At 47.8% G+C, this 25,057-nt stretch overlaps 1 protein-coding gene and 1 long non-coding RNA gene across 4 annotated transcripts in view; one reads left to right on the forward strand and one right to left on the reverse strand.

The window, feature by feature from the left end:
* Positions 1-25,057, reverse strand: part of Lipc (lipase C, hepatic type) — a 130,830-nt gene that overhangs the window by 21,821 nt on the left and 83,952 nt on the right. The window contains exons 2-4 of one of the 3 annotated variants that reach the window (XM_050125381.1): positions 22,154-22,219; positions 2,549-2,739; positions 230-277 (exon numbers count right to left, since the gene is read on the reverse strand). In XM_050125381.1, the coding sequence (XP_049981338.1) occupies positions 230-277; positions 2,549-2,739; positions 22,154-22,219 (305 nt within the window). The remainder of the gene's footprint in view (positions 1-229; positions 278-2,548; positions 2,740-22,153; positions 22,220-25,057) is intronic. The other 2 variants (XM_050125396.1, XM_050125390.1) reach the window with 2 other exon arrangements.
* On the forward strand, positions 2,862-22,140 carry LOC126490473 (uncharacterized). Its single transcript, XR_007589190.1, has 3 exons — positions 2,862-2,972; positions 19,061-19,219; positions 20,613-22,140. It is a non-coding gene; the product is annotated as an uncharacterized lncRNA (long non-coding RNA).

Raw genomic sequence — 25,057 nt, forward strand, 5'->3', positions numbered from 1 at the left:
GGAGCCCTGTTCCTGGGGTCCCTGAATACACAGTTTCAAGGACAACACTAGATCTTCCCTTCCAACAGAAAGGCCTGGGATTCCTCAACCTCGAGCTGAGGACGTTTGAGTTCAGGAGCTCTTGCCCGGCTGTCAGCCCATCTCTAGCTCCGCCCATGTGGTGTAACCCCATCTCCAGCCCCAGAGTTTGAAGACACAGTGTGCCCAGACCTTGCCACATTCTCCCCACCTGAGAATCACTGTCTGAATTTTCCCCCACGGTGGCACTTTCTGAGCCCTAGAACAACGGAAAAGTGTGTGAAAATGAGGTCCTAGAGTTGACTTCTGGAGGTCAGCTCCTCGGTGCCTGGGGTCCCACAAGGTCTGTCCTGCCCTCTTCTCCCTTTGGTGGGATGAATCTGAGACCTAGAGCCCTGCTTTGTGTGCCCCCTGCTTGGGATAACACATGGGGGTGCTTGCTGTGTTCCCAGAGCTGAGTGTGTGTTTGTGCGTTGGAGAATAAGTAGAGGTCAGGGAGGAGGGAGGACAGGCAAGAAGGAGGTCACAGCCGAGTCTAGGGCATTCCAGACAGTCTTGTAGGCCTAAAGGGGGTATAAAGGTGTCTGAGGACTGGAGATATTTAGGAGAGTTCAAGGTCAAACTGCAAGAGGGGAAATGGTAGAGCGTCATCCTCATACCCCACTGCACCCCTATCCCACCCCCATTTAGCCTGCCATCCTTCCAGGGGAACTGAGCTATGCTTATCGAAGTAATGTTTACGGAGAGCCAAATATACCAGCTGAACTACTTTGCATGTACGTTACTTGGCCCCCGTGCCTCCGTTTCTTCGTCAGCAGCATGGGAATGTTGCCTGGTTTCCAGTAGGGTTGTTAAGACCAAAGGAGTGGATGTTCTTAGAACAAGGCCAGGAGCCCAGGCAAGGTGCAGAAACCCACAGTCTTCCAAGCTCTTGTTGCTATCAGCATTAGTGTTTCTAGGTAAACATGTGGTGGTGGTGATGAAGGTAGTGATGGTGATGGTGGAGGTGGTGGTGGAGAAGGTGGTGGTGGAGGAGGAGGTGGTGGTGGAGGAGGAGGTGGAGTTGGTAGTGGAGATGGTGGTGTTGGTGATGGTAGTGTGGTGATGGTGGAGATTAGTGGTGGAGGTAGTAGTAGTCCTGGAGGAGGTGGTGGAGGAGGAAGTGGTGGAGGTGGTGATGGTAGTGATGGTGGTGGTGGAGGTGGTGATGGTAGTGATGGTGGTGGTGGAGGTGGTGATGGTAGTGATGGTGGTGATGGAGGTGGTGATGGTAGTGATGGTGGTGGTGGAGGTGGTGATGGTAGTGATGGTGGTGGTGGTGATGTTAGAGTCTGCAGAGGTTGCATACTCTGGAAAAACAAATTTTGAGACCAAAGAACACATTTTGCTATAGGAGCCTGCAGCTTTGGGTTGCATATCAAAACCAAATTTGTTCATTTGATCATTAATTCAGTGAACAAACATTCTGGAGCACCTAATGTGTGGTGAATATTGGCTTGTAATGTCAGATAAGAATAAGACAGAACCTTTCCAGGCAGGAACTTAAAGCCTAGTGGGTCAGAATAACTAAATGAGAAAGCCCCACAGAAAGAAGAGCCAGAGGGTGCTGGGGCCTGGGAAGCCAGAGACCAATTGTCATACCCTGGGGGAGGGCTGTGCTGCAGCAGGAATGGCCTGAAGGAGATCCTGATTGAGACTGTACCTACTGGGAAAGAAAAGCTAACCCAGAGAAGAGAATGAGAAAGGGGACACTAGAAAGCGGGCAGAGGACGGGAGATGACAAAAGAAGGTGACAGGGTGGACCGATGGGCCAGTTTATTCTCTAGCGCAGGTGAGGTGGGGGTTTCAAGAATACTTTTCGTGTCTGGAGACATATCAGTGGAGTGATTGCCTAACAGTCTTGAAGCTCTAGGTCTGGTCCCTAGCATTGTATAAAATAAACAGAGTGTCACACACTGTTGTTCCAGCCCTTGGAGGTGGAGCCAGGAGTAACAGGAGTTAAAGGTCACCCTTGGCTACATGATGAGGTCAGCTCTTCAAAAAATAATTTTCAAGTAGATGACAAAAAATAAATTCTAATCCATTTGTTGTAGGAGGGGTGACTTCATTGGCAAAGCACCAGCCTTACCCAGAGCCCGCATTTGATCCTGAGAACCCACTTAAAGTTTTTTGATGTGTTGTTGGAGACGGGTCAAGGTTAAGAGTCTATACTCCCTTTGTGGAGGACCTGAGTTCTGCTCCCAGCACCCATGCCTGGCAGCGCACAATTACCTGTAACTCCAGCTTCGGGGGATCCAGCACCCTCTTCTGGCCTTGGTGGGCACCTGCACTCTTATGCACATACACAGAGACAGCACATACACATAACATTTCCTCTGCCCTGCTTACTCCTGGAACTGAGAAAACTGGGCAGTGCTTCACCAACACGGTATGTGAGGTTATCATTGACATTATTAAAGTCCAGCGCATTAGGAGGAAAGACACGAGCAGGAGGAACACACAGAGAATACAGCACATCAGCACTTCCTACCGACCACCCGTGGATGATCATGACCAGCGGCTGGGAGGTGTTGAAGCCACACTCTTGCAGTGTTTCTGGGCTCTGGATTCGGAGCTGACAGCCTCGACGATCATTTTCATCTTTGAAGAGCAGGAATCTCGTCCCTATCTCCTGTGATGGTTTTCTTACTTCAGCAGCTCCATAGCTTTTCCCAAATGGCTCTGGAATACAAAATCAGGATTGCAGGTTAAGCCTGGCATATGTCCCATCAACGCCGATCTTGGGACGGCCCATAGGTGGTTCTGAGCTCCAGCTGGTGATTACTGAGAGGTCCTGGGAACCAGCATGAACTCCATCTTTGAGGAGCCCAAGGATATTCATGGTGGGATGGCCAGATGGTAGTGGGGGACTTGGGAAGTCCCCACACAAGCGGAGTGACCTGACCTTCCACCTGGTAAGCAGCCAGCGAGGTACTGTCTCCGAGGCTTGGGGAATGTAGGTGAGGCGCTGGGACTGAGGCCGGCACACAGTGAGCTTCACCCCAGGTTACACTGGTAGGAAGAGGCAGTCAGGATTTGAACCCAGCTCTGTCTCCAGGGCTAGAGAGAGCCAGCAGAGAGAGAGAGAGAGGATGTCACTACATGTCACCCCTCCAAGCTCAGCCTGCTCTCACTGTAGACATAATATGTAACCTAAACCTTGAAGGGACTCACTGTAGAGCAATAGCGGGGAATCTCAAGGGTGACAGATTGTCCTTGAATGCTGAGAGTTACTGGAGCTGTGTGTGTTTGGGGAGTGGGGCCCTCCAGCTGAGGGAACAGCATGCAGGATGACTCAGAGGCATGAGAACTCGTGACCAAAGACGCAGAGAGAGGCTGAGCAGGAGAGAACATGGATGCCAAAGACCTTGGACTTAATGCAGTGGGGGCTGGGAGGACAGGTCAGTTGGTAATGTGCTTGCCTTGCAAACCTAAGACATAAGACCGGGCCCTGCAATGTGTGTTCGGCATCCCAGGCTGTTCTGGCTGCATTTCCACTGCTGTGATAAAATGTCCCGACCAATGTGGGTCTCTGTCTCTGTCTCCTTACTGGCTTTGTGGGAGCCTAGGCAGTTTGGATGCTCACCTTACTAGACCTGGATGGAGGTGGGTGGTCCTTGGACTTCCCACAGGGCAGGGAACCCTGATTGCTCTTTGGGCTGACGAGGGAGGGGGGACTTGGTTGGGGGAGGGGGGAAATGGGAGGCGGCGGTGGGGAAGAGACAGAAATCTTTAATAAATAAATAAATTATAAAAAAAATGTCCCGACCAAAGGCAACTTAGGGAAGAAAGGCTTCTCTGGTTTACAATTCCAGGTTCCAGTCCTCGGTTCAGGAAGTTAAGAGAAGACCCTGAATCAGCAGCAGTCACGTGACCACTAAAAGCAGAGCGTGAATGAATGCATGCATGCTTAGCCCTCACTAGCATCCTCTAAGCCAGTCCAGGGCTGCAAACTGCCCACTTTCAGGCTAGATCTTCTCTCATCAATTAAGGTAATCAAGACAACCCCTCGCAGAATGCCACAGGCCACCCTGACTGACCTAGGGAATAACCCTTCACTGAAACTCTTCCCAGGTTAGTCTAGGTTGTGTCAAGTAGACAGTTAAAATTTGCCATCACACAGGTTGTCCTCTGACCTCCACACATATGCTGTGGGGTGTGCTCGTGCTTTCTAACACACAAATGCCCCACTACACATACACACACACGCACGCACACACGCACGCACACATGGAAAAGAAAATGAGGATGAAAACAGTAGGCATCTCCTGGGGTGGTTGAAGATTCAGGCAGCTTTGTCAAGTGCTGAGAACAACGCCTACCACAGACTTAGCACCTAGGTAAGGGTGGGTTGTGGGACTAAGCTTGGATCCAGCCCTGGCATCTGGTCCTTCTCATCTGCGAATCTTGTCTTTCTGTGAAAATGTACCCCTGCTGGCCTCCCAGGGCCAGTTCCTTCCTGTGTGTATTGACTCTGGATTTACATCTGAGAACATGTCTTAGCCCAGGTACCCAGGGCCTGCCAGCTGAGCAGGATGGAAGAGTTTTCAGATAGAAGCCCAGGGAAAACAGAGCGATCGGCTCTCCCCTTCTGCCTTTGGATTCCTTCCCCGCGCATGCGTGTGAGGAGGGAGCCAGCGCTCAGCTAACCCGTGCTGCTCACCGCTGATGCTCCAGGCCTGGCTGGGTCTGAGCTGGAAGTAGGTGGGAAAACATATGGCTGCCCTAAGGCTACAGTGAGGATGCCATGAGGGGGGCTGGGGAGGTACCCAGAGAAGATGAAGCTGCGGTGGAGTCTAGGCTGAAGATTTTTCTAAACTCATGTCCAAGAGAAATGAAGGAAGAAAAGGGAGTCTGATGCGATTCGGTGGAGGACGTACAAGTCGGAGGGATGCTGCGGAGAGGGGCCTCGTGCTACTTTGCGCAGCTCCAGCACTTAGACGTGCGACCCGTGGAAGGGCATGATGCAGAGAAGATACTCGACCTTAGTTGAAGAGACTGGCATGGAGACAGAATAATGGTAGTAAACCAAGCAAGATAGATTAAGTGATTTTGTATTATATTTTATTCATTTGCATGTGTATTGTATGAATGTATGCATGTGCCTCGGTACATGTGTGGAGTTCTTAAGGCAACTTTTGGGAGTTGGTTCTCTTTTTCCACCATGTGGGTCCCAAGAATTGACCTCAGGTCGCCAGGCTTGCCTGCAAGTGCCTTTACCCACTGAGCCGTCTCACAGGCCCCAAGACAGATTGTTAAGGAAACATCCTAAAACTTACACTGTGAGGTCAGGTTCCTGGGAGGGGCCTCAGATCATGTAACATTGGGTGCATTTCCTTTCAGTCCCCCTCCACCCGAGACATTTGGCCAACACACTAAAAAAAAAAAGATTTATTTTATTTTTATTTATATGCATGTGTGTGAGTCTGTCTATGACTATGTGTACACGAAGACAGGCATCCATAGAGCCAAGGGCATCAGATTCCCTGGAGCTAGGGTTACAGACAGTTGTGATCCACCCAACATGAGTTTTGGGGGACAGAATTTGAGATCTTTGTAAGAGCAGTGTGTGCTCTTAACCACCGACCCATTTCTCCAGTCTCTCTATAGGTATCTGTTTGGCCTTTTTCTGGCATCAGATATGAATGGTTTTTATATGCTTCCTCTCCTGCCATGGCGGCTTTTCACAGCAGTAAAAATTCTTCACAAACATGTTTTTGAAAGGTGGTATGATTTATCTGTTTCATTTATATTTAGTTTGTTGCCAGATTTTTTTTCTGTATTTAGAACAATACTTCAATGGCCATCTTTATGTTTAAATCTTTGCCAAAATCTATGTGATCTCTAGTAGATATTCCCAAGAGCAGTCTTGTTAGTCTTGTTTATAGCTCTGTGTAAGTTCATACACACTCACAGTGTTTTCAGCATCTTGGTATTCCCAGGACCAGGAATCGAACCTGGGGCCTCACACATGTTGGCAAGCACTCTGCTGCTGACCTGCATTCACAGCTCATGTTTTCAGCATTTTTTCTTGTGTGGGACGTTCATGTGTATGTCTGTGTGTTTGTTGGCATGGGTGTGGGTGCTCGTGTGTGTGTGTGTGTGTGTGTGTGTGTGTGTGTGTGTGTACACATGAGGTCAGAAGAAGACATTGGATTCCATGAAGCTTGAATTACAGATAGCCTGTTTTTGGTGCTGGGAACTAAACTCAGGGCCTCTACAAGAGCAGCAAATGCTCTTAATGACTGAGCCATCTCTTCAGTCTCTCACGTCTTAAGAGACAAGGACTCCAGTGATATGAAGCCAGATGGTACTGTGGTTTGGAGAGGCAATATTACCTGAAGTAAATAGCTACTTCAGGAGAATCTACTTCTCTTTCTTGGGAAAGCAGGTGGTGGGGGTATAGGAGACCTTGGGTTGCGGTCTAGTAAGTTCCCAAGGATGCCAAACACCTTCTCCTTTAGACAAAAGGATTTTTGGATATTATTCCTTGCCGCGATTTCTGCATTCTCAAGCCAGCTCTGTGTTAGAAGATCCTTGGAAATCCATACCAGAACAAATTACTTCCTCTTCTCTTGGGCAAAGACATCATCATGTGGGTGACTTCGGGCAACTGAGCTAGGCCATCTGGCCTAGGAGAAAGCCAGTTGAAGGCTCTGCTTGGCCTTACTTCCTCTGCCTGCAATGCCTGTGCAGGATGTTTCTGCTTGGCTGAGCGCATGCCAGGTGCTTGCCAGGTACTGGGTGAAGTTAATGAAGCAAGTGCACGAGATGGAGGCCTTGGGTACTAATGTACCCCTGCAGAGCTGTTTGCAAAACATCTCTACAAATTCATTATTTAATTGTGGTTGAGTGTGTATACGTGTGAGTGTGTGTCTGTGTGTGTGCTCACCACACTCTTGTTCTGAAACACGTATTGTTGAAAATATTCCCAGACCTGGCAGGAGTCCTCTGGAAGACCATAATTCAGTGTCCCTGAAAATTCTCCAACCACATCCTCTGCCCAGGATGGAACATTCCCACGAAATAAATGTAGCTGCCACTCTGTGGCTGCTGGCATCAAGCCAATGTTTTAAAGTTAGGCCATGTTGACTTTGGAATTCCTTGTGTGAGGCTTAGGCATTGTAGCTCAGTTGGCAGAGTGCTTGCCTAGCCTTCACAAAGCCCTGGGTTTATTCCTAGCACTGCATAAGCCCCATGTGGTGGCACAAACTGTCATCCTAGTCATTGGAAGTGGGAGGCAGGAGGATTAGATACTCAAGATCATCCTTAACTACACAGGGAGTTTGAGGCCAGCCTGGGCTACATGAGACCCTGTCTCACAAAGGGGGAGATGGCTGAAGAGATAGTTCAGAGGTTAAGATTGCAAACTGCTCTTGTAGAGGATCTGAATTGGGTTCCTAGCATCCACTTCAGGTGACTCACAACTACCTAGAACTTCAGCTTCAGGAGATCTGACGCCTCTGACCTCCTTGGGCAACAATACTCAGGTGCAATATGCCCACACAGAGACACTCCTGTACACATAATTAAAAATAATAAAAATAAATATTTTTAAAAGAACATAAATTGGGAATGCTATTCTTAGGTTTCTGGCTTCTTTTTCCTATCTGGACCTGTAGGAGTCCATTAGGGATCCTCTTCTGAGCCTAGCTTGTTGATGCACAGTGGGGCACAGTGCTGGAGAATATTAGGGGCCGGTGCTCTGTAGCCAAATTGCCTGGCTTGAGTCTCAGTTCTGCTGCTAAGGCTCCATGGCCTTAACCTCTCAGTCTCCTCTGTAATAACAGACTAACCGAAACACTCCCACTAGGATTATTGTAAGTCAGAGGTGAAAACGCATTGCTTCCCATGGATGTCCAACCTCTTGGCTTCTCTGGGCCACACTGGATGAAAAAGAATCATCTTGGGCCACACAGTAGTATCCAGCCTGTGGGTTTAGAGAGAGTATATATGTTTATCTTTTCTGACACTGGGGCATGAAGTTCATGTAGGAGACCTAAGAGTTCAGTTACAAAACCATAAAATAAAAACAGACCCCCCCCATACACACAAATCTCATAATGGTTTAACTAAGTTTACAGTTTCTTGTCTGGTGGCATCCATAGCTATGCTGAGAGCACCTGCTTGAAACTAAACGGAGGGAAAGAGTTAAGTCTCCTCTTTAAATCCCCTGAAATCCTGATTCTCCAGCTTTCACCTCTACAGTGTATGCACATATGTATGTATATGTGTGTGTGTACTTCTGTGCAGGTGCATGTGTGTCTGCTTCTGTGTGTCATGTGTTCATGTGTGGTGTGACTGTGTGTATATGTATGTGTACTTGAGTGTGAGTGTCTGTGTTTATGTGGTATGCCTGTGTGTATATGTATGTGTACGTGTGTGTGTGTGTGTGCCTCTACCACCCTATTTTAGGCAGTGGTGGGGAATGAAGCATGAGTCACTTAACAAAAGGAGAGACTGGATTTAATCAGGGTCATTTATATAGACTGACTGACAAGGGGCCTGTGACTTTTGAGGAGGGATAGGCACATCTAACAATCTCACTGGTCAAGCAGCCAACAGGAGGCATAGAGAATGGCTTTGACTACTAAGAGCCACATGCCAACTTCCTGGAGTCCTAGTCCCAGGAAAGATCTCTGGGAACTTTCTAGAAAGAACTCTGTGGGAATCTGTGTGTTGGGTGAGGGCTGTCACCCCACTCAGCCACGCTTCTCCAGTCTCCATGGTCCACATTGCAACCTCAGTACTTTGGTTTCTATATATTTTTTAAATTTTATTTTTTATGTATAAATGTATGAGTTGTGCGTATGTGCACCACCTGAGTGCAGTGCCCAAGGATGTTGAATGAAAGTGTTGGATCTTCCTGAAACCACCATGTTAGAGATGATTGGAAACCACCTTGTGGGTGATGGGAATTGAACCCAAGTTCTTTGCAAGAGAAGCAAGTTCTCTGAACCACTGAGCCATCTCTCTAGCGCTGCCATGGTTCTTTGAAACTGGCGGCAGGGGAGTATTTACACTTCAGAAATTGGTGGAGTCTAAAACTCAGATTGAATTTAATTTCTTTTAACAATGTGTTTAATGTGTGGGTGTGGGTCTGCATGTATGGTGTACATGTGTGGTGTGCATGTGTGGTTGCACGTATGGTGTGCATGTGTGGTGTGCATGTGTGGTTGCACGTATGGTGTGCATGTGTGGTGTGTGTGTCTGCATGTGTGTTGTGCATGTGTGGTGTACATGTATGTGTAGGTCTGCATCTGTGGTATGCATGTATGGTGGTCAGAGGATGTCAGACCTGTGGGAACTGCTCCTCTTCTATGCCATGGGTTTGGTGGTTGTAACTAGGCTGGAAAACAAGCATCCTTACCGCTAAACCATCTCACAGGTCCTAGACAATTGTTTCAATGAGTTTAGGCTTCCACAAAAGATAGAGAAATATGCTGGATTCGGATGGCTTCTTCTTCCAAGCCTGAAAACCCCTCAGAGATAAAGAATGGTGGGAATGAGAAGATGGATTTTAAGTAATACCTAAACAAATGGTTGTTTTATGCTGTGGGAGCTCCTTTGGCTCCTTCAGCCAATAGCCTTCAAGGAGCAGAAGGAGCTCCCACAGCAGTTATCTGTGAGGGTGCAGAATCTGGTCCATCTGTTGCAGCTCACACAGCTGGTTACCCATGAGGAGAAAAGCAGGACATGGGCTTCTGCCCCAAGTGCAGCCTCCTCTATGGTTATGCAGGTAGTTGATCTTTGATCTAGGGTTTATCATCCGTGGACAATCTACCTACTGAGCAGTAGATGGGCTAGATTTGAATTTGTGCCTGCAGTGGCCCTGTGTGGTGGGTGGTTCCTGTTTATTTATTGGCTCACTTCCTCATTCACCCCTCCCTGTATCTACACTTGTGTGTGCTCCCCACTTTCCAACAGCAGAGATCTGTCTTTTGGCTAACCAGTTTCTGGAGCAAGCTTAGTTTTTAGATGTCTTTGTTTTGTTTTGTTGGTTTTTTCCCCCCTCATTTAAAATTATACTGTTGCATAAAAAACTGAGTTAACAATAGAAAATAGAATTTTAAAAATACCTTACAAGCTTATTCTCCAACAGATAGACTTCTTGTTTTCTGTGTTTCTAGTCTACATGCAGAAGTAAATATACATTTTTACACAACTGTGCAGGTGACCTTTTTATTTTTATTTCACAGAACACAATAAACATTCCTCCATGTTTCTGTGGTGTTAATGTAATATTCCACCTGGGGAGTGTTTGCTAATGTGTGTATCCTCTTCCCTGTCACAGGATAAGCGATATATTCCTGACTGGTCTCTTTTTATAAACTTAACTTCACAGAGAACATTTCTCCTTAGAGAATTGCTCCCCCCAGGCTGGCTGGCTTGTATGAGAAGACTTGATTAACTGACATTGCTGTTTTGACATGATGGTAAAGCATCTTACAGCCAAAACCCTCCCTAGGTGTCAGCTGGACTTACCTCTGGACCAAGGAATCCTTGCTGGCTACTCTTACGTCAGTTCCACATGTAAATTAGAGCTATCTAAAAGGAGGGAACCTACACTGAGAAAATACCTCCATATGATCTGGCAGTACGGCATTTTCTTATCCAGCCTATTGTAGGTAGAGCCATCCCTGGGCTGGTGGAAAGAAGACTGAACAAGTCAGGGGGAGCAAGTCAGTAAAGCAGCACTCCTCCATGGCCTCTGCATCAGCTCTTGCCTCCAGGACTCTGCCTGGCTTGAGTTCCTGCCCTGACTTCCTTCCGGGATGAACTATAAGAGTAAGCCAAATCAACCCTTTCTTCTCAAACTTGCTCTTTGGTTATGGTGTTTCACCACAGCAACAGAAACCCTAATCAAGACAGAACTCATGCGGAAGCCAAGAAGTCTCATTAAAGGTGATGCTGGGGCTGGAGGCATGGCTCAGCTATTAAAGTACTTGCCATGCAAGCGTGAGGACCTGATGTTGGGTCTCTAGACCATGAGTGAAAAGCTAGGCGTGGCAGCACAGGCCTGCAATCCCAGGGTTGGAGGCAGACATGAGAGGACGCTTGTGGCTTGCTGGCCAGCTAGTCTTGCTGACTCTGACGGTCCCAGGTATAGTGAGAGACCTTGGGTTCTAGTTTGTTTTCTGCTGTAATAAACACCGCGATAAAGAGCAGCTTGGGGAGAGATGGACTCATCTCATCTAACGTTTCCGGGTCACAGTCCGTCACTGAGGGAAGCCAGGGCAGGAACTCGCGGAGGAATGCTTCTTGATGGGTCCCTCATTAATTCTCTGGCTTGCTCAGCTAGCTTTCTTATACAGCCCAGTCCTGCCTGCCTGGGGTTGCTCCAGCCCCACTGTGGGCTCTCACAGCGATCCTCAATCAAGATGATCTCTCACAGACAAGGCACAGGCCAGACTGATGGAGGCAGTTTTTCTGTTGAGGTTTCCTCTTCCTAGGTGGGTTTGGGTTGTGTCAGTTGTGACAATAAAAACTAGTATGCACACCCTGTCCCAGAAAATAAGGTGTAGAATGATATAGGAAGATACACGACCTCTGACCTCTACAGCATGCACACACCAGTGTACGCATCACCTATATATGGTAATTATAAACATGTACACACATATACATGTACACACACATACACAGATGCACAATAAATAAAAGTGATGTGGGGTGAGTAAGATGGAGGACACAGGACTCAATATAAAATGATGAAGATATTTAAAAAGTCAATATAAATAGAGGCAATGTTTGTGAGACTATCACATTCTTGTCACTTGATGTCCCTTCTCTTATCCAAGCCTCGTGACATCCCTATGAAAAAGGAGTGGTGCGGGAGAATTGTCTGTCTTTTGTCAATCATGTTTTAAATAAATGTTGATTGGCCAGGTAGGAAGTATAGGTGGGAAAACCGGACAGGAAGTAGAAATGATGTAATGAGAACAGGAGAATTCTGGGAAGGAGGAAGTTGATTCCTCCCATTCCTGCCCAGACCACCAAAGCAGCAGGATGTGATCTGCCCCATTGAAAAAAGGTACTGAGCCACATGGCTAACATAGATCAAAACAATGGGTTAATCAAGATGTGAGAGTTATCCAATGAGAGGCTAGAGCTAATGGGCCAATCAGCTTATAATTTATGGAGACCTATGTGTGATTTTCTTTGGGACTAAACAGCTGGGGGACCGGGCAGGACAAAAACCCCCCAAAACAAGCAGGCCTGGCCCCCGTTCATGTTACAAAGGAGTTATCCAAACTCAGGGAGGTTAAGAGTATTGACCAAGGTCACACAGGAAGCAGATGTGCTGGGCTCAAGCTTGGCCAGTCTTAGATCTAGTTCTTTATAAAATTTCTTTTTTTATTATTCATTATCACTGTGTGGGTGTGGGGCACGTGTGTGCATGTGTGCATGCCATGGTGTGCATGTGGAGGTCAGAGGACAACTTTTGGGGGATTCTGGTCTCTTTTTCCACCGTGAGTTCCTGGCATTGAATTCAGGCTGTCAGGCTTACACAGCAAGTACTTTTACGCACGGAGCTGTATTGTCAACCCAGATTTCCCTGCAACCCACTACTCTGCCGCCATTTTCCTAAACGGTCTGCACAGACGCCATTTCATCCTCGCAGTGCTGGGAGGTAAGTGCTCTTGTGGTCTTTAGGGAGGTTAAATAACTGAATGTAGGGCTCAGAAGCAGGTTCGAAGAGACCCAGTTCCTGCGTATTCTCCACTAGGACCTGAAGGTGCTCCTTCAGAATCCTGGAAGCCAAGTCACCTCTGGGACAGACCCATTCACCTGCTTGGCCAAGCCTGCAGGATACACTCTTACACATGAAGTCCACCACACTTTTGATAACTGTTTTCCAGTGGTGGAAATGTGACCCCTCCATGGCAGGTGTAGAGACCTCATAGAGGACTGGTCTCCAGGAGAAGGCATTTCCAGCAATACAGATGCTGAATCTTTAAAGTTCATTACCTACCTTAAAAAGAAGTGTGTGTGTGTGCGTGCGTGTGTGCGTGTGCGTGTGTGTGTGTGTGTGTGTGTCTGTTGGTCTGTCTGTGACGAACAACCTTGTGGAGTCAGTTTTCCTCTTCCACCTCTCAGTGTATTCTGGGGATTGAACTCAGGCCACCGGGCTTGTGTGGCAACCACTTCACCCACTGAGCCATCTCGTTCTCCTGCCGACAAGGTCTCACATGTCCCAGGCTGGGCTCAAATTTACTATATACCCAAGAAAGGTCTAGAACTTCTCATCCTCTTCTTCCAGTTCCCCGGGTCAGGAATTACAGACACATCCCCACACCCAGTTTGTGCAGTGCTGGGGATAAAACCCAAGGCCTTACGCAGACTTGGCAAACACTCAACCAAGTGAGCCACACCCCTGGCCTGAGCAGGTTCCTTTTTGAGTCTGTACATCTCCTTTATAGACGATCTGACTTTGGGCACTCTAGAACTTTCTTGATGTTCCTATGCCTCCCTTGTGCAGAAAGATCCCTCTTCCATGTGTCTTCAAGAGACCTTTGACCCCAAGCAAGCTTTTTCACTTCTCATTTGGACAATAAGGGCTTTGAAACGCCTACTTTGTGAACCACTGGGTCCCTCTGAGGTCTCCTGGGTGATAGAGTGAGGCACGCTAAGCTTCTTGACTCAACCAGACCAAGGTTCTAACCCCGAAAACCAGCTGGATCCCGATTTCCATCCCCAACAATCAAAAACCTTGGAGAAACTGCCAGGGTCATTTTGGTTCTAAGATATATGTGTGCTAAGGCCACCGCAGGCTTTCAGTATGGAAAGATCCAGGGGGAAGGTTTCTTCGAGGTCAGAGTTAACCAAGTAAAAAGGGAAGTGGCAGTCAGGGCATATGGGTGCTGCTCTGGTCTCCAGGCATGCCCTCTTAGGGCTGCAGCTGGCTCTGACCTGCAGGTTTGCCCTCTTAGAGCTGCAGGGGCCGTGGCCTGCAGGTGTACCCCACCTCAGAGCTTCAGGGGCTGTGCTCTGCAGGTGCACCCCACCTCAGAGCTTCAGGGGCTGTGCTCTGCAGGTGTACCCCATCTCAGAGCTTCAGGGGCTGTGCTCTGTAGGTGCACCCCGTCTCAGAGCTGCTGCCGCCTTCTGTTCCAAAGGTGAATGCTTGTGCCATCAGAACAGCATTAGGCCTTAACTTGGCTAAATACCCCAAGATTATGCTGTAAAGCAGAAGTCATCCCAGTATGGGAAGTACGTGCTGAAGCATGAGGGATGTGCTCTTCGGAGTGGACCCTCATAAGGGCTTTCCTGTAGAAAAGCCTGGACTGAGATCACCAACTGTGGTATACTTAGGCCCAACTCCATTGCATTCTTTTTTTTTTTTTTTTGCCCTTTTTTAAAACAGGGTCACATGTAGCCCAGGCTGACCTCAAACTCCCTGTGTAGTTGAGGATGATCTGAAACTCCCCATCCTCCTGTCTCCATCTCGGGAATGCACCACTACACTGAATTTATGTAGCACTGGGGCTCTGTGCTTGCTAAGGAAGCACTCTACCAACTGACCTACACTTACATGCCCTGCCCCCATACAGTCTCCTGAGTGCTGAGCCACTGCACTTAGCTGGAGCTTGGAGGTCAATGCATCCCCTACCCCCATTTCTGTCAGAGCGCATGTCAGATCTCTTCTCTGATGTAACCCACGGTTCCTTCCAGATACTTGGCTGTTCTTCTCCGCCCAAGTCTTCACCATCCTGTTTGGCAGCTTTCTGTGAGGTTTGTGAATTCTGTATTCCTTAGGTAGCCTTGTGCCTCAGATGACTGGCTTGACGGGGTTCTTCTGTGCCAGGAAAAGCAGGCCCCTCTGGAGAAGGGGGGATTCCTGTTTCCTAGTTCCCTTTCGGATGTACACTCAGTTCGAAGTTTGCTGAGTCCCTTCTTCTGTTGGCCTTGGGACTTTCTGTCCAAAGGAGGAAATCTAGTGGCCAGACTAGACTTTCAGTCGCCATTCTAACAGGGAAGTGAGACACACCCGGCCAGCTTGCTGCCCTTGACCCCCACTGAGAGGACATTGCCCTCCTAGTCTTTGTGGTCTTTACCCAATTTGTGCTTCATGGGCTTAGCATACAGACTCCTTGGCACCATATCTGGGGCAGTTGACTTGGGAGCTCTTGGGACGCCTCTAAACCTGCATTATCATAGAAGGCCTTGTCTTTTGTGGTTAAGAGAAGGAGCCTGGCCTGAGTTGAGCCTGCAAACTCACAGGGTAGATGTTGAGAACTTCTGACTCTTGAAAGTTGAACTCTAGCAAGGCCGTGGTGGTGCATACCTTTAATCTCAGCAGTTGGGAGGCTGAGGCTGGAGGATTTCTGTGACTTCAAGACCAGCCTGGACTCAGAGAGAGTTCCAGGACAGCCAGAGCTACACAGAGATATCCTGTCTCACCCCTCCAAAAGGGGGGGGGGAGTTTGTCTTTTAACCTCCACATGCACACCGGCATGTGCACTGATGTGTGGGTACACCTTGGGCAAGTTTACAGGTAGCGCTGTATAGCACTGTATAGAACTGCACAGGACTCTAAGTAAAGGAGACAAAGCTGGGCGGTGGCGGCGGCAAGCCTTTTATCCCAGCACTTGGGAGGCAGAGGCAGGCGGATCTCTGTGAGTTCAAGGCCAGCCTGGTCTACAAGAGCTAGTTCCAGGACAGGAACTAAAAGCCACTGAGAAACTCTGTCTCAAAAAATCAAAAAAAAAAAAAAAAAAGGAGACAAATGTGTAAAGCACCGCCTGCAGTTGCCTCATAGGACAGAGCCATTTCACAGAAAAGGGAATGCAGATGCTCTCTAACACGCGGGAAGATCCAAACCTCAGTCCTCAGAAGAGAAACACAAACTGAAGGTGTGCTGAGACAATCTCACTGTTTGAGGAGTACGCATTTCTACTTGACCGCATACCTTCTTGACAGGCTGGCAGAGTGAAAAACTGTGCAACTCCCAAGGAGAGGCAGGCAGGTTACAAACGCATTTATTCTCTACCTCCTTCTCCAGAACTCTGGGCTGAACCCAAGGTCTTACGCACGCTCCAGGAGTGCTCTCCTATTGAGCTACATCACAACTCTTAAACACACTGATTTTGAAAAAACTCATTTATTTATGCCCATGCTCTAGCACTCCTGGGCAGGCCAGAAGAGAATGTACGGAGCTGTTTCTCTCCTTCCGCCATGTGTCCTGGGGATTGAGAGCAGGCCCTCAGGCTTGGGCCTGGCAGCAGCACCTTTACCAGCTGAGCCATCTTAACGATCCCTAAATATATTTACTCTGTATTCACTTTCTGGGAACTTACCCTGTGGATCTGTCTGTGCATTTATGAAATATAATGAATACAGAACCATTCCCAATTGTATCATCTATAATTATAAAATACTGAAGATGTCCCCAGTGTCCATGTAGAGTCCAGATCACTAATCAGAGACAAATCCCTTGGTGCCAGTCTGGAAGGATCTCTAGAATGTACTGCTTAGTGGTGATCATTTGTACCAAATGCTGGCTAGGCTGCCGTGATGCCTTTCGGGGTGGGGGAACTACAGCCAATACAAACAGATTTGCTTCTATCTGTGTGAAGAGACACCGAAAAGATATAGAAGAGGGAAGGAGAGGGAAGATAAGGCTGTAAATCTGTTCTCTTCTGTACTTTTTAAACTCTTAAGCTATGGGAGAGTTGCCTCTTCTTTTGTTTGGTTTCCTTTTGTTTTTGTAATAGAGTCTGACCGGATCTGTGGCTGGCATCAAACTGGTCATTCTTTTGCCTTAGCCTCCCAAGAGCTGAGATTACAGGCATAAACTAACCCACCTGCTGGAATGCTGATCTCTTAAAACCTAATGTTAAGTCCTTAAGTAAAAGTTGCTGACTTGTTATTTCTCTCTTCAGTTTTCCGTGCTGGCTGTTTAAATTCCGTGCAGCTGCTCATGAAGTTTCTTCCTTTGCCCCAAAAGGACTTTGAGAGCTGACTTCTCCTTGCCTGACTGAGAAGCCCAAGAGTCTTCTTAGTTTCCCATTCAGATAGATGCCTGGATATCATGTCTGCTATCCAGACACCCAGACACCCAGACACTGTGATATAACACACACTGTGGTTCATGAATGGTTCTTTAAGAGGCCACCCTCTCTGAGACAGGCCTGAGAGAGCAGGCTAAAGATGGCCCCACAGGGAACTTCCCATGTGGGTAACATCCTTTGTGGGCAGAACTGGTCCTGGAAGATGGACAAGTGCTTAGCCTTAAGGAGCAGAGCATACCAGGGGTAGACAGAGCAGCCAGGGCTGGGTGGGAACTCGAAGGTGCCTGCACTGTTGGTGGAGCTCTGGAAGGGATGTGGGAAGACAGCCTGCTGAGAATGCCCTCACTCTGCCCTGGACCTTTCCTCCTTTGTTCTGGGACCTTTGAGAGTCAGACAACTGGCTAGCGGGCAGTCCTTCTGGGCTGGTGCCCATGGAGTCCTTGCAATAAGCGTAGCTTAGACATGTCAAACAAACGTGATGAGTGTTTCGAAGGAGCAACAGCTTCTCTAGGAACTTGTAGTTCACACTGGCAGCTGAGATGAGCCAGGATCTTTGGAAGAACCAGATCTCAGGTAAGTCATGAGAGTCTTTAATGCAGGCAACTGCTAGCCAGTACCCCAGATATGATCAGTCATGATGGGGGACAGGGGGCTTTGTGGGATCAGCAAAGATAGGGACCACCCCAGAATGCCTAAGGCCTTCACAGAAAGAGGTGGCCTACAGAGAGGCCAGTCAAGCAGCGAAGTACAAGAGTTACCAGAACAGAAGCAGGTAAGCAGGAGTCTAAGGCTTGGGCCTGCTGAATGCTGTTCTCTAGGGCCATCCTGGGGCAGCAGCTGAAGCCAGCACAAGGTTGGGAAGAGCCTAGGGCCTTGGCCCGCACTAGGACACAAAGCTTCTGTATGTCTGGACTTGAGAACACATTAGGGAACATATTACTAGAAGCTGGTCTCTTCACTGAAGGTAGTGTGTCTTCAGGGAAACCTAACCTGGAGCTCAGCCCCCAGCCCAGTCTTATTCTGCCTGGAACATTCCTGGTTCTTTGCCTTTGCAGGGAGATGGCTCGGCTCAGGCTGTTTAGAGTAGGCAAGTAGGGTAGGATATGTGGGTTTAGGTAAGTCGCCGGGACTGAGGAGTGTCAAGGACCCTGCATAATGGACCACAGAGGTTGTCGGGGTGGGGCACTGCAGGACCCAGTGAGACCAGCATAGCCGGTCTCAAAGGAATTAGCAGTGTGGGGTGTCAGAGATGGACGGTGTGAGAACCTTGCTAGGAGCCTATCACAGAAAGTCTGGTAACTTCTGATCATTGTCTGTCCTCCTCTCAGCGACCCCAGAAAGAGGAAGAGAGTAGGGGAGAGACTCCCAATCTTTTTCATCACTATAATGATCCCACTGATTGTCGCCTGAGCCTGGACTTCCTAGATAACATGCTTCATGGGGGAAGGGCTGAGCTTGCAGCGGCTCCCCTGCAAGTGTGTGTCCTGACTTCTGCTTTCTGCTCTCAGAACCCTCTCCAGGCACCCAAGCATCCCCACTCAGTCATCTCTCACTCCTTCTTCCTCTTCCTTCACCTCTCAAACCAGCCAACGACAACTCACCGTGGTAGGGACATTGTCCTGTTCCCAGCCCTCCATCCCCCAGCACCAGGCTGTCCCTCTGTCTGAATTTCCTGCCCATAGGCCTTTTGCCTAGTGCAGAAGCTCTCTCTCACCTTCTTGTACCTCAGCCTTCAACCTTGGGGAGCCACAGGCAGCTCATTTGGCAACTGACTGGGGGGGGGGGCTCCTTCTGCCCCTCAGAAGCCTTACACAGACCTTCCAGGGTGGATTTGGCCCTTTGTAAGGTGTTGGCTTCATGACCAGGCTCTGAGCTGTATGCGTGTTATGAATTCATGGATCCTGGCACCCAGCACGAGGCCTGAACATTGGTGAGCTAATTAGCTGAAGTAAATTAACATGATAATTCCATTTATCTGTCCTTTCTAGGGAAAGATTTGTTATAGTGGAACCAATACCAGGAGGAAGAGCAGTCTAGAGGTGGTCTACCTGCTTCCCTTCTAATACCCGCCCCCTTTCCTGGAGTTAGGAGCTCTTGGTGCATTTCCACAGTCATCTCCTTCTCTGTGTGGGGAGAAGGCATTGCAGGTAAGAAGAAAGTTCTGGAATGATGGATAGTCCTTGTTTTGTTTACTTCAAAGCCCTCTAGACACCACCCCATTTTCCTCCTCCCTTCCTTCCTCTCTGATTCTTTATTTTAAGCGATTGAATTTAATTAATTAATTAATTGCTTTTTGAGATAGGTTCTTTCTGTGGAGTCCTGGCTGTCCTGGAGCTTGCCATGTAGACCAGACTGGTCTCAAACTCACAGAGACCCTCCGGCCTCTGCCTCCTGAGTGCTGGGACTAAAGGTGTGTGCCACCACACCTGGCTATATGTTAAGCATTTCAATTACATTAAAAAAAATGGTCTTTATGATGTCTTTTCTGAATCTAAACTGTTTCTGGAGATATCAGAATGGGTTATGTGGAGTTAAGAGCTTTGTGGCCATGTGACTTTGAAACCGTGTTAAGTGACTTTAATGGGGGCTTCCTGCTGGCCAGAGAGAAACTTTAGGAAGCTGCTGCTTTGGGGGTAATCTTTCCTAACAGCCAATGACAGACAGCGGCTCTCAGATGAGACGTCTGCAGTGACTCTCAGACACAATGTTTATGGTGCCAACTCCCCCAGTCGCTGCATTCCTCTTATTTGGCTGGGTACTTCTGGACTCTTGGGGAAATTCTGTCTGTGAGCAGCTTCCTTTGCGTCCTTGTCCCACAGAGCTTCCTGAAAGCTTCGGTGTTAATGTATCATTCCAGGAAGACAGGAGCAGCGTAGTCTGTTGCCCTGAGCTCACCCCCTCCCAGTGCTGCCTGTTCTCTTCCCCTAGATATGATAGCTCTTGACTTTTTGTGTATTTCCTTTCAGCATGTCTGTGCACATATATGTTAGCTACAGGGGATCTTTTGGTTAAAATCTGTGGAACGAACGGGAACAACATACTTGAAAGCAGTGCTTTAGGTGGCAGGGAAGTAACTGGCTAAATAGTCAAACGCAGCAATTTTCAGTCACTGGGCTTAGCACCCACGCCTGAGAGCCTATGGGAGTGGTTAGGGCCTTCTGTGGGAGTGAGGAGGAATGCAGGGATGAGAGGGCAGCTTCCCAAGCTGCCCGCTTCTACTTTTTCAACACAAGTATCATTGTTTTGGGGTTCTAGCATTTTCTGATGGAGAGTCTGTTTGTAAAAAGGCCTTCATGGCCAATACAGGTTCAAAAACCACAAATCTAGACCAGCTACTTATAAATAAATAAACAAAGGAAGGAAGGAAGGGAAAAAGGGAAGAAAGAAAGAAATGGGATGGCGTAAGATGGCTCAGAGGGTAAAGGTACTTGGTACCAAGCCTGAACCTGGGTTTGATCCCTGGGACCTACATGGTGGAAAGAGAAAAACAGCTCTTGCAAATTGTACTGACTCTACATGCATACTCTGTGGTCCGCACAGGCTCCACCCTGGAAAGAAATGAGCGAAACAAACAAAACCCAAAGCCTGGCCCAAAGTGAGATGTGGAAAGGTGACGCACAAGTCCATCAGCCTGTCCCTGGATGCCGGATACACACTGCTGCACCTGCTTGTTGGTTTCAGAATCAGCCAGTTTCCAAAGGGAAGAATAAAAGAGAGCAAGGGACAAGTGACGGTGAAGACACCATGCAGACCATCCTGAGGCAGTGCTGGAGAAAGGGAAAGAGAAAACCTGTTCTGGTCTGTTCTGTGTCATTGAGGTTCTGGGGTGAGGCCTTCAGATGTAAAGAAATGCATGCTGGGAGCAAGGGCTGCTGTGCCAAGAATAACTCCGGAGGAGACAGTACAATCCCCAGTCTCCAGTAAAATGAACTCTATAATCAACTCCGCTGTGCTCTGTAAATATTCTATCCGCTGATAAAGAGCTCGGCAAATAGAGGCGGCGCCTAAGCACAGCTCCCAGAGCAGAAACTAGACGAGAGAGAGAGGCTGATGCCTGTCTCAGTGGCTGGGGTGAGGAAGGAACTTCTGTTGCGACATCACTTACACAGACTCAGCACTCAGTGTGGTGGCAGGTGAGCTCAGGGGGGCAACAGAGCAGGCTGCCAAGCTCTTCTCAATCATTCCTGTGCCCGCCAGCGTGGCTCCTTTAACAACAGATCTATTTGTACAAACTGTGCACTTCCTGTCTGGCCTGCCCTGGTCATTACCCTCTTACAAAAATCTTCTGACACGGCCAGAATCACCTGCAGGACTGGAACTCACACCCACTTGGCTCCAGAGTCGCCTTTCATTTTCAAGGACAGAGAGTTTATTTGTAAGAAGTATACAGGAAGTCATGATCATCTTAAATGTATAGCTCTGTAAACCTAAACCTGTTTACAAGCAGGATAGACTCCCTCAGGATCAGGACATATGTTTCCATGCCCAGAAGTCCACCCTCAATTTTCTCTCACAATACCATCACCAGTTATACCCATCCCCGCCTTATATCATTGAGAACACATTTCTCCCGTTCTTCAACTTTGGGTCAATGGATTCCTACAGTAGGTTCTCTTTTGTGCCCGGCTGCTTTACCCAACGCTGTGGGAGGTGCTAAGTGTACAGAGCCTGAATCTTGCCATACAGGCGTGTTCCATGCTGCCTCCCAGCAGCGACTCCTTCAAAGTGGCTCAGATGGGGGTGTGAGCCTTTGTGGGCAGAGTGGGAACAGCAGGCTGACTTCAGAGGTGGGCTGAGAAGGGAGGACTTTTCAGATCAGGTCCTGGCTGGACAATTCTTCCTCCCTAAGCCTTGAGTTTCCTGGACCCAGACTCGTAGCCAGAATACAAGTTCCTCTTCTGATTTTGTTTCTCTGTGCACAGAGCCAACTTCTTCACTACTGCTTTCTCAGATGTGTAGACACATTCCCCAGAATCAACCTTTCTGTGCCCGGCAGGGAAGTTCCTTGAATTATACACTTCCTGTCTGCCCTGTCCAGGCCTTTAACTTCTCACCAAATGCTCTGGCCAAGTTAGACTCACCTTTGGGGCTGGGGCTCATCGTCTCTTCCTTTACTACCCTGGGGATGTTTGCTTTCATGGCATTATCTGAAGAATTAAAATATTATTGTTATGATTGTCCTTGTTATTATTATTTTAGAGCCAGGATTTTAAGTATCCCAGGCTGGTTTCAAACTTGTTATGTAGCTGAGGATGACCATGAACTTCTGATCCTCCTGTACCTACCTTTTGAGAGTGCTGGATTACAGGTTACAACGGCATACCCCGGTTATGCGGTGCTGGTCAAGAACCCAGGGCTTTGTGCATGCTAAGCACTCTACCCACTGAGCCACGTTCCTAGCATATCTGGAGGGTTTTTTAGTTGTTGAACTTTGGGAACAAATGGAGAGCTATTGGCATCTAGTGGGCGAAGATATGGGGTCCTGCTAAGGACAAGCCTTGCCTGTAGGCAGAGACTGCTCTTACCTTTCCCCGACTGCTCAGACCCAAATAATCACACAGAAACTATATTATTCCAACACTGTTTGGCCTATTAGCTCAGGCTTCTTATTAATTTACTCTTACATCTTAAATTAACCCATTTCTATTAATCCGTGTGTCACCATGAGGCTGTGGCTTACTGGGAAAGGTTCTGTCTGTCTCTTTAGGCAGCTACATGGCATCTCCCTGACTCTGCCTACTCTCTCTATCTCTGTTCAAATTTCCTGCCTGCTTTACTCTGCTAAACCATTGGCCAAAACAGCTTTATTCATTAGACAATAAAAGCAGCACATATACAGAAGGACCTCCCACATCAACGGCCTTCCAGTAAGGAATGATGCAGGCCTCCATCTCACTCACACTGCTGCCGAGAACCCCTTTGCATGTCAACATCGGGCAATTGGCGTCTATTTCTTTATCTGGAACTCTCGTCCTGGAGTCAGGAGGCCTGGGTTCAGGACGCACTTGCCACTAGCTAGTCCTCTGACCTTGGTCAAGTCTCCCAACCTCTGCAGGCCCGTTTGCTCCCCTGTTGCTGGGAGCTGTGATGCTTGCCCCTCTGCCTGCAGGCTTCCTGTCTAGACCTGTTCAGGATGCTTCTATATTATTTCATGTGATGGTGACGGAAAACAGTGCCCGGGGATTTTTGTGTGCAGTGGCGGTGGAGGATACCTTTAGTAGCCTCGCTCTTCCATCTGCGTGAGAAAGGAGCTCACACACTAAGGGTGTTTCCTGAGCTGTAGGCAGCACTTCAAATACCCACAATTCCCATAGGCTGCAGTTCTGGACACTAGGACTTTTGGCCAAAAATGAAATTCTTGTGAGGCCTGTAAAAGGGTCTGCTAAAAAAACTTTTTAAATATGTGTTCCAGTCATTTAAGAGGCATCGGGCTGTAGACCCTCCGGGTTGAGGACACGGAGGCAGCAATACGATGAGAGGAACAGAACATTGGTGAGCTTAGCCTGCGGTGCTGTGCAGCATAGGGAGGGGATCGATCTCAGTGAGAACCAATAGGACTGCTGTGCTCAGCAGGCAGAAAAGGAAGGGCAGAGAGTCGGAGAGACTGCTCAGTGGTTAAGAGCACTAGTGCTTTTGCAGAGGATCCAGAACCCACACGGAGGCTCACTACTATCTGAAATGCCAGTTTAAGATGTATGATGCCCTCTTCTAACATGCGTGGGTACTGTGTGCACATGGTACACATATATACACTCAAGCAAACACATACATAAAATAAAATAATTAAGGAAGTTTACTTAGTAAATAAGAATGAGATGAGGGAGAAATAGGTTTTATCAACACAGGGGTGGGGAGGTGGATCAGTGGGTAAAGGGTTTGTTGTACACACATTAAGACCTGAATTTGAGGCCCCAGTACCTGAGTGTCATAGAACGCAACTGTAACACCAGTACTGGGAGGGCAGAGACAGACAGATTCCTGGAGCTCTCTGGATAGCTGCACCAATGAGCTCCGGGTTCAGTGAGAGACCTTGCTTCAAAAAATAAAGAGGAGAGCCAATGAGGAAGATACCTGATATTAACCTCTGGCCTCCATGTAGTGTGAACATACATGTGTGGGCACACCTACACACACATGTGTACACATACAATACAGTTGTTGAAGGGAGAATTAATGGTGGGTAATGCTGGGTTCTGATAGTTGGCTGTCATATTTCACTCATTAACAAATAACACGTACTGCCGTTCAGAATCTGGGGGTTAACTAGCCTTAGATGGGTTAACTAGACCCATGCAATAACATTTTAATGAAAGTCTCAAGAGGACCAACTTGTTCTCAAGGTTTTGGGGATGGTATTAATATTTTTCAGTTAGCTGCCCTCAATTCTATAATTTGAAACTGCTTCATAGATGGAGGGATGGCATCCACATTTATTTTCTAACATATTGTAACAGTGCAATGTCTCAATCAAAATGCATCTGTGGGGTTGTGTTCCCTGTAATGTGGCTTTTTACACTGGTTTGTGTGTGTGTGCCTGTATGTGTATGTGTGCATGCATGCATATCGTATGTATGTGTGGGCTTGTGTGTGTGCACACCTGTATGTGCCTGCATGTGCACGCACGTGTGTGTATGTGTGTCAATGTATATATGTGTGTCTGTGTCTATGTGTGTGTATGTGTGTATGTGTCCATGTTATATCTATGTGTGATTCTGTGCACCTGTGTGCACCTGTGTGTGTCTGCATGTGTATGTGTGTGTCTCTGTGTATATGTGTGTGTGAGAGAGTGAGAAAGAGATAGAGACTCTTGTCAGGAAATTTGCTTGTGCTATGACTTGGTTTATTTTTATTGATATTTTCCATACTTGGGAGTCATTCGGGTGCTTGGATTTCTGTAACATTTTATCATGCTTAGACATTTTTTGGTCACTTTTTTTTCACATATACTTTGGTTTATATACACTAGTTAGTTTGATATATATATA

The sequence above is a fragment of the Alexandromys fortis genome, unplaced genomic scaffold, assembly GCF_014885135.2.
Source record: "Alexandromys fortis isolate MF-2015 unplaced genomic scaffold, M_Fortis_MF-2015_v1.1 scaffold_22, whole genome shotgun sequence".
Lineage (NCBI taxonomy): Eukaryota > Metazoa > Chordata > Mammalia > Rodentia > Cricetidae > Alexandromys > Alexandromys fortis.